Below are 17,537 nucleotides of genomic sequence, written 5' to 3'. Positions count from 1 at the left end.
AGAGTGGAGAGCCAGAGACTTTTCCCCAGGGCGGAAATGGCTGTCACGAGGGGACATAATTTTAAGGCGATTGGAGGAAAGGGAGATATCAGAGGTCGGTTCTTTACACAGAGAGTGGTGGGTGTGTGGAATGCGCTGCCAGCAGAGGTGGTGGAGTCAGAGTCATTGGGGACATTTAAGCGACTCTTGGACAGACACGTGGACAGCAGTAAATTGAAGGGGTGTAGATTAGGTTGATCTGCGATTAGGATAAATGGTTGGCACAACATCGTGGGCTGAAGTTCTGTACTGTGCTGTACTGTTCTGTGTTCTATGTTCTAAAAGCAATCAAACTTACTCACAGATACACACACACACCTATACAAAGAATAAAACAAAGAACATTGCATCACATGAACAGGCCCTTCGGCCCTCCAAGCCTGTTCCGGTCATGATACCCCTCTTGCCAAAGCCCTCAGCTCTTCCTTGTGCCGTATCCCTCTATCCCCATCCTATCCATGTGTTTGTCAAGATGCCTTTTGAACGGCGTTAATGTATCGGCTTCCACAACCTCCCCTGGCAACGCGTTTCAGGCACTCACCACACTCTGCGTAAAAACCTGTCTCGCACATCCCCTCTAAACTTTGCCCCATGGACCTTAAATCTATCCCCCCTGGTGACTGACCCCTCCACCCTGGGAAAGAGTGCCTGCCCATCCACTCTATCCATGCCCCTCATAATCTTGTAGCCCTCTCTCAGGTCACCCCTCAACCTCCGTCTTTCTAATGAAAACAGTCCGAGTCTATTCAGTCTCTCCACATAGCTAACACCCTCCAGACCAGGCAACATCCTGGGAAACCTCCTCTGCACCCTCTCCAAAGCCTCCACATCCTTCTGGTAGTGTGGCGACCAGAATTGTGTGCAATATTCCAAGTGTGGCCTTACCAAGGTTCTATACATCTGTTGCATGACTTGCCAGTTTTTATACTCAATGTCCCGTCCAATGAAAGCAAGCTTTCCATCTGCTTTCTTGACTACCTTGTCCACTTGTGTTGCCACCTTCAAAGATCTGTGGACCTGCACGCCCAGGTCTCTCTGACTTTCTATATTCCTAAAAGTTTTGCCATTTACGGTATATTTCCCCTCTATGTTAGGCCTACCAAAATGCATTACCTCACATTTGTCCAGATTAAACTCCATCTGCCATTTCTCCACCCAAGTCTCCAACTATCTATCCTATCTATCTATCCTATCTGTGCCCTGCTGCATCCTCTGACAATCCTCAACACTATCTGCCACTCCACCAACCTTGGTGTCATCCGTGAGCTTACTAATCAGACCAGCTACATTTTCCTCCAAATCGTGTATGAACACCACAAACAACAGAGGCCCCAGCACAGATCCCATTAGTCACAACTTTCCATTCAGAAAAGCCCCCTTCTACTGCTACCTTCTGCCTTCTGTGGCCGAGCCAGTTCTGTATCCATCTTACCACCTCACCTCTGATCCCGTGTGACTTCACCTTCTGTACCAGTCTGCCATGAGGCATCTTGTTAAAGGCTTTACTGAAGTCCATGTAAACAACATCCATCGCCCTCCCCGCATCAATCATCTTTGTCACCTCCTCAAAAAACTCGATCAGGTTAGTGAGGCACGACCTCCCCTTCACAAAACCACGCTGCCTGTCGCTAATGAGCCCATTTGTTTCCAAATGGGTATAAATCCTGTCCCTGAGAATTCTCTCCAATAATTTACCTAATGCCGACGTGAGGCTCACCGGCCTATAGTTTCCTGGATTATCCATGCTACCTTTCACAAACCCACACACCTACACTTACACACAAACCCACACACCTACACTTACACACAAACCCACACACCTACACTTACACACAAACCCACACACACCTACACTTGCACACAAACACACACCTACACTTACACACAAACCCACACACCTACACTTACACACACACCTACACTTACACACAATCCCACACACACCTACACTTACATACAAACAAACACCTACACTTACACACAAACCCACACACACCTATACTTACACACAAACCCACACACACCTACACTTACACACAAACCCACACACCTACACTTACACACACCCACACACACCTACACGTATACACAAACCCACACACACCTACTTACACACAAACCCACACACACCTACACTTACACACAAACCCACACACCTACACTTACACACACACCTACACTTACACACAAACCCACACACACCTACACTTACACACAAACCCACACACCTACACTTACACACACCCACACACACCTACACGTATACACAAACCCACACACACCTACTTACACACAAACCCACACACACCTACACTTACACACAAACCCACACACCTACACTTACACACACACATACACTTACACACAAACCCACACACACCTACACTTACATACAAACACCTACACTTACACACAAACCCACACACCTACACTTACACACAAACCCACACACCTACACTTACACACACACCTACACTTACACACAATCCCACACACACCTACACTTACATACAAACAAACACCTACACTTACACACAAACCCACACACACCTATACTTACACACACCTACACTTACACACAAACCCACACACACCTACACTGACACACAAACCCACACACACCTACATTTACACATAAACCCACACACACACCTACACTTATACACAAACCCACACACACCTACACTTACTCACAAATGCACACTCCCACCCATACACACCTACACTTACACACAAACCCACACACCTACACTTACATACAAACCCACACACACCTAAACTTACACACACCTACACTTACACACAAACACACACACCTACACTTACACACCCACACGCCTACACTTACACACCCACACACCGACACACAGGTACACACAATCCCGCAAAGAGACACACAGTTGATTTCTTGGTCCTTACCCCCTCTCCCCTCTCTCCCCCTGCTCCCCCACGTTGCCCCTTTACCTGAAGTCACTGTAAGGGTGAATGATCCAGAATCCTGCAGATTTAACTCTTTCCTGCTCGATCTCCACCGCCTTATGGCTGCCAAACATACGGAGGGAGAATTTGTTGACCCCGGGCTGGAGCATGGCACTGATCTGCCGCTGCATGAAGGTGTCCCCAAGCCCTGTGGGCAGCTCCTGGTCCTCGGGCAGGATCTGCTCGCATGAACCCCTGGACTTGCGCAGGAATGCCACCGCCTTGTGTGGGGCTACGCCTGGCCTCTGTCCGGGGTCTGGGCTGCACTGTCCAGTCTGCTGACCACTGATCTCTCCATCCACCAACTGCTCCTCCTCCAGATCCCAGTCCTGGGGGCTCTTGGGCAGCGAGGAGAGGCTCCCCTTCCCCCTCTTACCTCCTTCCCTCTCTCTGCTGCCCTTCAGGGCATCTACTGGCTCCATCTTACTGACTGGACCTTGCATTGGGGGGCAGGGAGGGAGTGGGAACCCCACTTTCTCTAACTCCCTTCCCTCCTTCTCTCTCTTTCTCTTTCCCCTCTTCCCCCTCACTCCTCCCCTTTCTCCCCTTCCTTCCCCCCTCTCTCCCCGTCTCCCTCTCTCTCCCTCCTCCTCTCCTCCTCCCCTCTCCTGCCCTTTCTCCCTCCCCCCCTCCTTCCGCCTCTCTCTCCTACCCCCTCTCTCTCTCTCCCCCACTCCCTCTCTCTCCTGCCCTCCTCTCTCTCTCCTGCCCCCTCTCCTTTCCCCTCTCACTCTCTCTCCTGCCCCCTCTCCTGTCCCCTCTCACTCTCTTTCCCCCTTTCCTCCTCCTTTCTCCTCCCCCCTCTCCCTCCCCTTCTCTCTCTCTCCCTCCTCACCCTCCCCCTCTCTTCTTACTCCTCACCCCCTCTCTCTCCTTCCTTCTCACTCTCACTCCCTCTATCTCTCCTCCCTCCCCTCCCCTTTCTCTCTCCCCTCCTCTCCCCTTCCCCCCTCTCTCTCCCTCTTCCCCCGCCCTCTTTCTCTCTCTCCCTCCCTCCCCTCTCTCTCTCCCCTTCCCCCTCTCTCTCTCCTTCCCCCTCCCTCTTTCAGCGATTAAACCAGCAGAAGGCAGAAGATGTCCTCAGCTGTCCCAGCCTCCAAACCATCATCTTCATCCACACTCACCACTCTCTGGGGCATTTTCTATGAAGGGGGAAGGGGGAAGAAAAGAAGGGGGAGACGACAAATCGACCTCTCCCCCCTGTTGGAGGGCAGGGTCCCCCCTTCCTCAGGAGGGTGCAGGTCCAGGTCAGGGAGCAGATCCAGCTCTGGAGGACGTGGCTGGAGAGGGCTGGAGGTGAGGTCCCAGTTTCAGCACCTGGACAGCGACAGCGAGGTCCCAGTTTCAGCACCTGGACAGCGACAGCGAGGTCCCAGTTTCAGCACCTGGACAGCGACAGCGAGGCTGGGAGAGAGAGTGGGGGGGGGGGGGGGGGGTGGTGTGGGAGACAGGGAGGGTGTGGGGGAGACACAGGGAGACAGGGGGGTATGGGGGAGACAGGGAGGATGTGGGGTGACAGGGAGGGTTTGGGAGAGACAGGCAAGGTGTGAGGGAGAGGGGGTGGGTCTGGGGGAGACAGGCAGGGTGTGTAGGGGAAAGAAGCAGGGTGTGGGGGAGACAGGGAGGGTCTGGGGGGAGACAGGCAGGGTGTGGAGTAGACAGGCACTCTACCCAGACAGCACAGCAAGCTCAGCTTCCCCCCTGTCTCTCTGCTTCACAGACCAAACACATCCACAGCCAGAGGTATCTGCCGCATAATTCATCAGCTGACTGCCTCTCTCTGTCTCTCTCCCTCTTCCTCCAACAATGAATATGTCGCCCACCCGTGTCTCAATCTGCTTATTACAGGGCCAGCGAATTTAAACAGGCCTGTGAGTATGTGTTAGAGAGAGAGTGTGAGAGAGAGAGTGTGTGTGTGAGAGAGAGTGTGTGAAAGAGAGATAGAGTGCGTGTGATAGAGAGTGTGTGTGTGTGTGAGTGTGTGAGAGAGTGTGTATGAGCGAGAGAGTGTGTGATAGACTGTGAGAGAGAGAGTGAGAGAGAGAGAGTGTGAGAGAGAGTGTGTGGGAGAGTGTGTGTGTGTGTGAAAGAGTGTGTGTGAGAGAGTGTGTGAGAGAGAGAATGTGTGAGAGAGAGTGTGTATGAGAGCGAGAGTGTGTGATAGAGTGTGAGAGAGAGAGTGTGAGAGAGAGTGTGTGAGAGAGTGTGTGTGAGAGAGAGAGTGTGTGAAAGAGAGTGTGTGTGAGAAAGAGAGTGTGAGAGAGAGTGTGTGAGAGAGAGAATGTGTGAGAGAGAGTGTGTGAGAGAGAGAGAGTTTGAGAGAGAGTGTGTGTGTGAAGAGGAGGTCATGTCTCACTAATTTGATAGAGTTTTTCGAGGAGGTCACAAAGATGATTGATGCGGGTAGGGCAGTGGATGTTGTCTACTTGGACAGCAGTAAGGCCTTTGACAAAGTCCCTCATGGCAGACTGGTACAAAAGTTGAAGTCACACGGGATCAGGGGTGAGCTGGCAAGGTGGATACAGAACTGGCTAGGTCATAGAAGGCAGAGAGTAGCAATGGAAAGATGCTTTTCTGATTGGAGGGCTGTGACTAGTGGTGATCCACAGGGATCAGTGCTGGGACCTTTGCTGTTCGTAGTATATATAAATGATTTGGAGGAAAATGCAACTGGTCTGATTAGTAAGTTTGCGGACGACACAAAGGTAGGTGGAATGGCGGATAGCGATGAGGATTGTCAGAGGATACAGCAGGATTTAGATCGTTGCGAGACTTGGGCGTAGAGATGGCAGATGGGGTTTAATCTGGACAAGTGTGAGGTAATGCATTTTGGAAGGTCTAATACGGTAGGGAATATACAGTGAATGGTAGAACCCTCAAGAGTATTGACAGTCAGAGAGATCTAGGTGTACAGGTCCACAGGTCACTGAAAGGGGCAACACAGGTGGAGAAGGTAGTCAAGAAGGCATACGGCATACTTGCCTTCATTGGCCGGGGCATTGAGTATAAGAATTGGCAAGTCATGTTGCAGCTGTATAGAACCTTAGTTAGGCCACACTTATATAGTGTAGTATAGTGTTCCATTCTGGTCGCCACACTACCAGAAGGATGTGGAGGTTTTAGAGAAGGTGCAGAAGAGATTTACCAGGGTGTTGCCTGGTATGGAGGGCATTAGCTATGAGGAACGGTTGAATAAACTCGGTTTGTTCTCACTGGAACGACGGTGGTTGAGGGTTGACCTGATAGAGGTCTACAAAATTATGAGGGGCATAGACAGAGTGGATAGTCACAGGCTTTTCCCCAGGGTAGAGGGGTCAATTACTAGGGAGCATAGGTTTAAGGTGCGAGGGGCAAGGTTTAGAGGAGCTGTATGAGGCAAGTTTTTTTACACAGAGGGTAGTGGGTGCCTGGAACTCGCTGCCGGAGGAGGTGGTGGAAGCAGGGATCATAGTGACGTTTAAGGGGCATCTTGACAAATACATGAATAGGATGGGAATAGAGGGATACGGACCACGGAAGTGTGGAAGATTTTAGTTCATTTATCTTCCCCGGTTCTGACACCACATCCCCAGCCCCAGTCTGTATATTCAATATTTCCCTGGACGCAGCCTGCCTGCGCAGCTGGTGCGCCAGCATGCAGCTCGCTTTCTCCCCATACTCATATTGCACCCCCCCCCCCCTTGCCCTATGCAGTTGCCCCACCGCCCTCCCTGTTGTCAGCTTGTCAAACTGCCCCTGCAACTTTGTCCTCCTCGCCAATCCCTCCACAGTGGGCACCCTGTCCACTATCTCGCTCACCACATGGTCATGTTCCTCCCTCCTTTCCCTATCCACATGAACCTTAAACAAAATAATTTCCTCCCCGGACCACTGCCTTCAGTGCTTCCCAAAAAATTGCTGGTGACACCTCCCCATTCTGTTTCACCTCCACATACTCCTTAATCGCCACTCGCACCTTATCACAAAAACCTCCATCCGCCAATAACTCTGAGTCAAACCTCCACCCCGGCCTCTGCTCTCGTCCCGTACTGAACCGAATCTCCAGCCAGTGGGGCGCATGGTCCGAGATAACTAACCCCGCATACTCTGCCCCCTCCACCCCAACCATAATCTCCCCACTCACTACAAAGTAGTCAGTCCTCGAATACACCTTATAGCCGTGTGAAAAGAAGGAATACTCCCTTCTCCCTGGGTTCAAGCTCCTCAGGTGCACGAACACCCGCGACCTTTTAACCGGCCCATTCAGTCCCCGGACGTTCCACGTTACCAACCTTACTGGAGGCTTACGCCTCCAATCCCCTCTACCGTCCGTCATAGGAATATAAGAACATAAGAACTAGGAGCAGCAGTAGGCCATCTGGCCCCTCGAGCCTGCTCCGCCATTCAATGAGATCATGGCTGATCTTTTGTGGACTCATCTCCACTTTCCGGCCCGAACACCATAACCCTTAATCCCTTTATTCTTCAAAAAACTATCTATCTTTACCTTAAAAACATGTAATGAAGGAGCCTCAACTGCTTCACTGGGCAAGGAATTCCATAGATTCACAACCCTTTGGGTGAAGAAGTTCCTCCTAAACTCAGTCCTAAATCTACTTCCCCTTATTTTGAGGCTATGCCCCCTAGTTCTGCTTTCACCCGCCAGTGGAAACAACCTGCCCGCATCTATCCTATCTATTCCCTGCGTAATTTTATATGTTTCTATAAGATCCCCCCCTCATCCTTCTAAATTCCAACGAGTCATCTTCCCTACTTAACTCCCGCCCCTTTAATTCCACCCTATACCGAGCCCATCCCAGATGGCCCCCTTTCTCCGCCCATGACCATGTCATCGCTCCCCTGCCACATCGCAAAAACCTCCCCCCCTTTCCCCCTCCCCTCTCCCCCCCGGCCACCCCTCTTGGCCTTCTCCCCCACCACCTTACTTAATGTGATCATGATGCCTCCAGAGAGGGGCAGCACGGTGGCCTAGTGGTTAGCACAACCGCCTCACGGCGCTGAGGTCCCAGGTTCGATCCCGGCTCTGGGTCACTGTCCGTGTGGAGTTTGCACATTCTCCCCGTGTCTGCGTGGGTTTCACCCCCACAACCCAAAAATGTGCAGAGTAGGTGGATTGGCCACACTAAATTGCCCCTTAATTGGAAAAAATAATTGGGTAATCTAAATTTAAAAAAAAAAAAAAAAAATGATGCCTCCAGAGGGGCGCGTGGTTGAGATGCTGGTCGCTATGGACGCAGAGAAGGCCTTTGATCTGGTGGAGTAGAAGTACCCGTGGGAGTATTTCATTGTGCGGGAAGAATGATTCGCTTCAGGATGATCGCATGAAAAATAGGGATTTGGCATTTTGAAACAAACTTTACGATCAACACAATATTACACTCTCTAGCCTCACACCCAAAGAAATAGCTTACAATTGTACGGCACGGTGGCACAGTGGTTAGCACTGTTGCCTCACAGCGCCAGGATCCCAGACTCGATTCCCGGCTTGGGTCAGTGTCTGTGCGGAGTCTGCACATTCTCCCCGTGTCTGCGTGGGTTTCCTCCAGGTGCTCCGGTTTCCTCCTACAAGTCCTGAAATACGTGCTGTTAGGTGAATTGGACATCCTGAATTCTCCCTCCGTGTACCCGAACAGGCGCCAAAATATGGCAACTAGGGGATTTTCACAGTAACTTAATTGCAGTGTTAATGTAAGTGTACTTGTGACATTAAAGATTATTTTTATTATTACTATTATTAATCACTCCTTAAACAACATTACTCAGTAAGGTAAATAATCGCTATATTTATTCCCAATTAAACAACAAAAAAGGACAAACATACAGTTCTCAAATAATCCTACACCCCAATGCCACAGACTAATACTTGCTCTCCAGAATTGATTTGGCTACTGTTAGAACTCTGGTTGGATGTCTTCAGAAAGCTGTTTCAACTGTTTATTTCCCCCATCTTTCCCCATGTCTTCAGACAAGTCTGCTCTGCTTTAAATACTATAACTTTTTTTTTTTTAAAACAGCCTCTTCAGATTATCAAATGCCTCCTGACATTCCAACGTCCGCTGAAATTTCTTGTGTTTTTTCCGAGGTTCAGTCAGCGGAGCGACCACGCTCCTGGAATTTGGCACAGGTTTCCAGTAGAAACCACTCATTCTCTCCTCGTTGCTGGCATTGGAAACGCCCCAATAGCTTTTGTCTTCACATTCCGTGGGGGCCATCTGACCATGTCCAATGGCCTGGCCTAAGAGTGTGACCTGAGCATTTGCAAATTCACTTTTCGTCAGATTTACCATCAATCCAGCCTCCTGTAGTCGATCGAAGAATTATTTAAAATGTTCCAACAGCTCCTTCCACGTTTGACTGAACACCCCAAATCGTCAATGTTCACTGCACAATTGTTTAACCCAGAAATGACCTTGTTGGTTAATCTTTGGAATGATGTTAGCGCATTCTTCATTCCAAATGACGTGACTTTACACTGACACAGATCATGTGGCATCTCAAAAGCTAAAACTTCCTGTCTGATAAAGGTACTTGCCAATATCCTTTAAGTAAGTCAGGTTTGGTAATAAAATTTGGTTGTCCCACCTTTTCAACAGTCTTCCAAATGAGGACTAGGATAGGAATCTGACTTTGTAACTGTGTTGACCTTTCTACAGTCCACACATAATCGATGTGCTCCATCTGGCTTTGGTGCCATCACAATGGGTGAGCTCCAATCACTGCAACTCACTTTGATGCTATCATTCTTAAGCATGCTTTCAATCTCCTTTTACCGTGCTAACTTTAGTGGATTGAGCTGGTCTGGATGTTGCTTCCTACATCTACATCATGTATAATTACTTAGGCAGCACAGTAGCACAGTGGTTGCGTCACAGAGCCAGGGTCTCAGGTTCGATTCCTGGCTTGGGTCACTGTCTGTGCGGAGTCTGCACGTCCTCCCTGTGCCTGTGTGGGTTTCCTCCGTGTGCTCCGGTTTCCTCCCACAAGTCCCCAAAAGAAGACGTGCTGCTAGGTGAATTGGACATTCTGAATTCTCCCTCCGTGTATCCAAACAGGCGCCAGAGTGTGGTGACTAGGGGCTTTTCACAGTAACTTTATTGCAGTGTTAGTGTAAGGCTACTTGTGACACTAATAAAGATTCTTATACTTTTCTACTTTCTAATTTGTTCCTAAACATAGCTCTATATGACTGTAATAATTCTTTATATCATTTTAATTTTCCTCTGGAAGTTAACTCAGTCATTTATCCCAATTTCTTATCACTTCCTCAATGTCCAATTTAACTTGAGAAATGTCAAATTCAGGATCTTCTGGATTTATGTCTTCACCCTGACACAACGACTAACACCTCCTTTTTTCTCTATCAAAATATATTTTCAGCATATTAACATGACACACTCTGAGTTTTCCTTCTATCTGGCGTTCTTATCAAATAATTCACCGCATTCAACTGCTTTTTGATTTGACAAGGCCCACTAAATCTTGCTTTTAATGGTCCACCTATCATTGGTAATAATAATAATACTTTCTCCACACTAACAAAACTACAAAGCTATGATTTCTCATCCACTTTTTTTCATCACATGCTGTGACAATTTTAAATGTTTTACAGCCAACTCACCAGCCCTAGTTAATGTCGCCCTCAAATTTGACACATCGTCCAACAATGTAGTCTCTGAATGCTAACTCGCCAATTTCACTTCGATCAATTTAAGGGGTCCTCTTACCTCATGACCAAAAATGAAAGAACAAAGTAAAGTACAGCACAGGAACAGGCCCTTCGGCCCTCCAAGCCTGTGCCGATCATGATGGTTTAAAGAAAAAATAATCTTCTGCCCTTACTCGGTACATATCTCTCTATTTCCTCCCTATTCATGTATCCATCCAGATGCCTCTTAAATATTGCTAATGTGCCAATTTCCACCACATCCTCTGGCAGCGCGTTCCAGAGAAGGAATTCCATAGATTCACAACCCTTTGGGTGAAGAAGTTCCCCCTAAACTCAGTCCTAAATCTACTTCCCCTTATTTTCAGGCTATGCCCCCTAGTTCTACTTTCACCCGCCAGTGGAAACAACCTGCCTGCATCTATCCTATCTATTCCCTTCATAATTTTATATGTTTCTATTCGATCCCCCCTCATTCTTCTAAATTCCAACGAGTACAGTCCCAGTCTACTCAACCTCTCCTCGTAATCCAACCCCTTCAGCTCTGGGATTAACCTAGTGAATCTCCTCCGCACACCCTCCAGCGCCAGTACCTCCTTTCTCAGGTCAGGAGACCAAAACTGAACACAATACTCCAGGTGTGGCCTCACTAACACCTTATACAATTGCAGCATAACCTCCCTAATCTTAAACTCCATCCCTCTAGCAATTGTGATACTTTTAAAATTATTTTAATTAAAATGAGTTTGCAGGGCAGCACGGTGGCCTAGTGGTTAGCACTGCTGCCTCACGGCGCCGAGGTCCCAGGTTCGATCCCGGCTCTGGGTCACTGTCCGTGTGGAGTTTGCACATTCTCCCCGTGTATGCGTGGGTTTCGCCCCCACAACCCAAAAATGTGCAGAGTAGGTGGATTGGCCACGCTAAATTGCCCCTTAATTGGAAAAATAATTGGGTAATCTAAATTTATTTAAAAAATTTTTTTTAATGAGTTTGCAAAACATATGTTCTCTTTCATTTTAAAACTGGGAATTAATATTTATGCTTAAGCAGCTATTTTTTTACCTATATTAGGCGTATTAGAAATATCTGGCTTCTACAGTCGGCCCTTTGATAAATCGAAAGATCAAGTGAGATATATCAGAATAAGATAGGATAGGTAAAAGCGCAAAGAATAACTCATTCATATTGTCATTGCAGATTTAAACAATAGAATGGAAACTTAGCATTGCAACAAGTATTTCAACAATAATCATTAAAATTCTTAAAGAATCATTATTACAAAATAACAATGAATAAATTAGTCAAATTTGATACTACTGATTCAGTATTAATAGATTATACAATATGTTAATAATACAGTCAAATAATTGATTGATAAGTATTACGGTTAATATTTCAACAAAAGTATTTTACCTCAAATTCATCAATTGGGGGTGCAGTAGGGTTAGTGTGAATCACTCTGACAGTTGGTCCCCTGCGTTTAGCGAATAGTTCTTTGATGCACGTAGCACATTGGTCTGTTATGTAAATGATGAATCCAGCTACACAGGAGAATAGGATTATTCTCATTATGGAAATTCCAGTGTGTCCAAACCACCCACAAATTCTATCCCAGAGAGAGAGAGAACTTGGGGTGGATCAAGTTTTTTGATTTCTTTTTGGATATGTAATGCCTAATCTTTAACTTCTTCAGAGCTATCGGGAATGAAAGTGCAACATTCTGCACCAATCAGGGCGCACGTGCCACCTTTTTCGGCTAGCACATAGTCAAGTGCCATTCGATTTTGTAATACCACGGTTCAAATTGCTCGCATTTCGTCAGAGATTTTATCTAGGGCAGTGGCAGTGTAATCAGCTACATTTTGTATGATGGTTGTTATTTTATTCAACTCATTCTCCATCCTTACTTCCCAATAAAAAGGAATGATTCTAGCATAAATTGCATCTCTAAAAGGTGATGGAATGTTTATTTCTTTGAACAGTCATTTCTGAAATATGCAGGAGATTAGTCACATGATGAATGGCAGGTACCATGTATCCTAAATAGCAAGATCCTGACCAGGATCTTGGGAGCCAGGGATATACTTTATCATCACAAATAAAATAAGTTCCATTATTTTTTTATTTTTTTTTTTTATAAATGTTTTTATTCAGTTTTCGTATTTTATATTGAACAAATTACAAATTGTTAGGAGAGAGAAACAAAAAAAAACAAACAAAAACAAACACGCAAAAATTAACATACATATTTACAGGTAAGCATCTTCGTAGTAGTAACTGCGCCCCCCCCCCCCCCCCTCAACATGTTTATTTAGCTTGGTTTTGGGCCTTAGCTAGCCATCGAACCCCCGTAACGAACCTGTAGCCCCCCCCCCCCCTCCCGCTACCTTCCCCCGACTATTCTTCCTCTTGTACATTGGCCACAAATAGGTCCCGGAACAGTTGCATGAATGGCTCCCACGTTCTGTGGAAGCCGTCGTCCGACCCTCGGATGGCAAATTTGATTTTCTCCATTTGGAGAGATTCCGAGAGGTCGGACAGCCAGTCCGCAGCTCTGGGCGGTGCTGCTGACCGCCAGCCAAACAGGATTCTACGGCGGGTGATCAGGGAGGCAAAGGCAAGGGCGTCCGCCCTCCTCCCCAGGAATAGATAAGTTCCATTATAAGCAGAATATGAGTAAATATATTCTAAGAGCCATTGGTCTTCGAATGTTTTATTATTTCTGAGGTTAGGTATGCCTGTTATCCTTGAGAACCGCATAACTCTTTCTAAGCGGTTGTTAGTACATTTAAAAGCTACATAGTACATCTACATAGTCAGTACAATTACTATTACCCATAGGTATCCCTTTAGGGTCCTTACTGATGAGGCAAATTGATCCTTTTTGTTTAATATTAGTTGGGAGGTTAAGATGTTGAGGTTTTTTTGTCAGGGTTAAATTGAAGTTGGTGCCATCCTGAAAAGGTGTTTAGTGGATAGCCTGCAGATTTCCATAAGTTAATAGATTTTTGGATGTCAACCTGGTACCTCCCATTTTCACACGTATATGCTCCAGAACGGGTCACCACAGAGCGAGGGACGCTTTGATAGATGTACCATTCTGCTGTTTCTGAAGCATTAAAGGGAATAGTTAGAAAGGGAATCCCCTAAACACAATTAACAAGATAAAATTAATAATTAACTTGGAATTTTAAAATTCAGTTCGCTTAGTCTAAAATGTTTCAGCTTGTATAATCATGGGATGTATTTCACTCTAATCTCAAACGGCGTGAGAACCGTCGAGCCTCACTCCTACTGCCTCATTGCCATGGATTCAGCCCTTGTCCTTGGAGAAATGTTATGAGCTTATCAAACTTCTGTGTTACTTTCAAAATCATGACAATGAGTTTGCAAAACATATGTTCTCTTTAATTTTAAAACTGGGAATTAATATTTATGCTAAGCAGCTATTTGTTTTACCTATATTAGGTGTATTAGAAATACCTGGCTTCTATACTGGCCTCACTAACTTATCAATCAATTGCAGCATAACCTCCCTAATCTTAAACGCCATCCCTCTAGCAATGAAGGACAAAACTCCATTTGACTTCTTAATCACCTGTAATACCTGTAAACCGACGTTTTGCAACTCAGGCACTAGCACACCCAGGTCTCTCTGCACAGCAGCATGCTTTAATATTTTATCATTTAAATAATAATCCCTTTTGCTGTTATTCCTACCAAAATGGATAACCTCACATTTGTCAACATTGTATTCCATCTGCCAGACCCTAGCCCATTCACTTAACCTATCCAAATCCCTCTGCAGACTTCCGGTATCCTCTGCACTTTTTGCTTTACCACTCATCTTAGTGTCGTCTGCAAATGTGGACACATTGCACTTGGTCCCCAACTCCAAATCATCTCTGTAAATTGTGAACAATTGTGGGCCCAATACTGATCCCGGAGGGACACCACTAGCTACTGATTGCCAACCAGAGAAACACCCATTAATCCCCACTCTTTGTTTTCTATTAATCCTCTATCCATGCTACTACTTTACCCTTAATGCCATGCATCTTTATCTTGTGCAGCAACCTTTTGTGTGGCACCTTGTCAAAGGCTTTCTGGAAATCCAGATATACCACATCCATTGGGGCAGCACGGTAGCATTGTGGATAGCACAATTGCTTCACAGCTCCAGGGTCCTAGGTTCGATTCCCAGCTTGGGTCACTGTATGTGCGGAGTCTGCACGTTATCCCTGTGTGTGCATGGGTTTCCTCCGGCTGCTCTGGTTTCCTCCCAGTCCGAAGATGTGCAGGGTTAGGGTAGATTGGCCATGCTAAATTGCCCTTAGTGTCCAAAATTGCCCTTAGTGTTGGGTGGGGTTGCTGAGTTTATGGGGATAGGGTGGGGTTGTGGGCTTGGTTAGGGTGTTCTTTCCAAGAGCTGGTACGGACTCGATGGGCCGAATGACCTCCTTCTGCACTGTAAATTCTATGATTGGCTCCCCGTTATCTACCGCACTGGTAATGTCCTTAAAAAAATTCCACTAAATTAGTTAGGCATGACCTGCCCTTTATGAGTCACGTTTGCTAATTTCCAATCTGCCGGGATCACCCCAGGGTCTAGTTAATTTTAGTAAATTATCACGAGTGCATTTGCAATTTCTCTAGCCATCTCTTTTAGCACTCTGGGATGCATTCCATCAGGGCCAGGAAACTTGTCTACGTTTAGCCCCATTAGCTTGCCCATCACTCCCTCCTTAGTGATAACAATCCTCTCAAGGTCCTCACCTGTCGTAGCCTCATTTCTATCAGTCATTGGCATGTTATTTGTGTCTTCCACTGTGAAGACCGACCCAAAAACCTGTTCAGTTCCTCAGCCATTTCCTCATCTCCCATTATTAAATCTCCCTTCTCATCCTCTAAAGGACAAATATTTACCTTAGCCACTCTTTTTTGTTTTATATATTTGCAGAAACTTTTACTGTCTGTTTGTATATTCTGAGCAAGTTTACTCTCATAATCTACCTTACTCTTCTTTATAGCTTTTTTAGTAGCTTTCTGTTGCCCCCTAAAGATTTCCCAGTCCTCTAGTCTCACACCAATCTTTGCCACTTTGTATGCATTATGAGCAAGAGCAGCATAGGGCGTCATGAATAGTGTTCTTACAGGGAACAGATCAGTCTGAGGGGGAGTCGTTGAGGAGTCTGGTAGCTGTGATGAAGAAGCTGTTCCTCTGTCTGGATGTGCGAATCTTCAGACTTCCGTATCTCCTGCCTGATGGAAGGGTCTGGAAGAAGGCAATGCCTGGGTGGGAGGGTTGGTGTGCGTTTGGGGGGTTTGTTATGTGGTTAGGGGTTTGTTGTGTGTTTAGGAGGTTTGTTGTGTGTTTAGGAGGTTTGTTATGTGTTTGGGGGGTTTGTTGTGTGTTTGGGGGGTTGGTGTGTGTTTCAGGGTTTGTTGGTGGGGGTTGGTGTGTGTTTGGGGGGTCGGTGTGTATTTGGGGAGAGGGGGTGTGTGTTTGAGGGGGTTGGTGTGTGTTGGGGGGTTGATTGTTAAACGAATGGATGCTGTGGTATGAAGAGACAAAAGTCCAGCTCCTTTTCACAAACACCTTTATTTCACTTTAACAGACTCTGCACTAAACTCAATCATCACATCACAAGATCCAGAGTCCACCTGAAGCCCCTTTACATATCAGTGTCAATCATTGAACACTTAACATAAATGAGACAACTAATTGCAATGTCTCTTTTTGTTTTTAAATTTAGATTACCCAATTATTTTTTCCAATGAAGGGGCAATTTAGCGTGGCCAATCCACCTACTCTGCACATTTTTGGGTTGTGGGGGCGAAACCCACGCAGACACGGGGAGAATATGCAAACTCCACACGGACAGTGACCCAGAGCCGGGATCGAACCTGGGACCTCAGCACCATGAGGCGGTTGTGCTAACCACTAGGCCACCGTGCTGCCCTAATTGCAATGTCTCTTAACCCATTACTTAACAGTCTCCCCTCCCTTGGAGAAAAAAAACAATTAGGTGAAAACAACATTTCACAAAACTAAAATTTCAAGAAACTAAAACATGCACCTGATTCCCCCCTTTGTTTTTTAAAAGTAGAAGCAAAAAAAAAACATTCACAGAAACAGGCGCCCTTCATTCACAATATCTAAAAGTTTCTGTGAACTAGCCCCTCTTTTCGTAAAACAGTCTGATAGTTGATAGCTACTGTCAACCCATTTAATTTTTGTTATTTCCCCCCTGTCCAACATCTGATTTAAACTTGCGATGTCTATCCGTAACCTCTTTTCATTGACACTTTTTGTAGAGTGCACATTTTCCCACAGGGATTTATTGTCAATGTGACAGTCAATAGGTATACTACCCAAATCCCCTAATCCCAAAATTTCTGTCAATATCTGACTTATATAGAAGGCCATATCCACCGCTTCCACTAAGCTTAATGTCTCAGCAGCCAAAGTGCTTTTGACCACTCTCCTTATTTTCTTTGTTTCCCACACAAGAGGGCAACATTTACCATTGTTCCCCAACAGGAAAATTATAAAACCTCCTGCGCTTGAAACTCCATCACATAAATTTGCATAGGACGCATCACTATAAACTATGAGTTTCAAATGCCTAGGATCACCTAAAACAGGGAACTTCAAAACACACTCCTGCATTTTTGTTTGGCCAACACTTTATTTGCTCTTATTATGTCTTCCACTTTAGGATCATTCATCTTTGTACTCAACTCTAAAACATCAAAACTCACGTCCGGTCTAGTCTGTCTTCCTAACCAGTTCAGTTGCCCAATTAAACTTTGCAGTTGCTCTTTTTCTATCTCCGAAACCATTGCGTCTTTT

At 46.1% G+C, this 17,537-nt stretch overlaps 1 protein-coding gene and 1 long non-coding RNA gene across 2 annotated transcripts in view; one reads left to right on the top strand and one right to left on the bottom strand.

The window, feature by feature from the left end:
• Positions 1 to 3,511, bottom strand: part of LOC119958621 (potassium/sodium hyperpolarization-activated cyclic nucleotide-gated channel 4-like) — a 35,952-nt gene extending 32,441 nt beyond the window's left edge. Inside the window, exon 1 of the mRNA XM_038787102.1 lies at positions 3,004 to 3,511. Within this exon, the coding sequence (XP_038643030.1) occupies positions 3,004 to 3,461 (458 nt within the window). The 5' untranslated portion in view covers positions 3,462 to 3,511. The remainder of the gene's footprint in view (positions 1 to 3,003) is intronic.
• Positions 3,512 to 4,116: 605 nt separating this feature from the next.
• Positions 4,117 to 17,537, top strand: part of LOC119958704 — an 18,111-nt gene continuing 4,690 nt past the window's right edge. The window contains exon 1 of the long non-coding RNA XR_005459067.1: positions 4,117 to 4,314. This is a non-coding gene — a long non-coding RNA (uncharacterized LOC119958704). The remainder of the gene's footprint in view (positions 4,315 to 17,537) is intronic.

Source organism: Scyliorhinus canicula, chromosome 30 (assembly GCF_902713615.1).
Source record: "Scyliorhinus canicula chromosome 30, sScyCan1.1, whole genome shotgun sequence".
NCBI classification, from domain to species: Eukaryota; Metazoa; Chordata; class Chondrichthyes; order Carcharhiniformes; family Scyliorhinidae; genus Scyliorhinus; species Scyliorhinus canicula.
The sequence above is the reverse complement of the archived record's forward strand: the minus strand, read 5'-3'. Positions and strand labels throughout refer to the sequence as shown.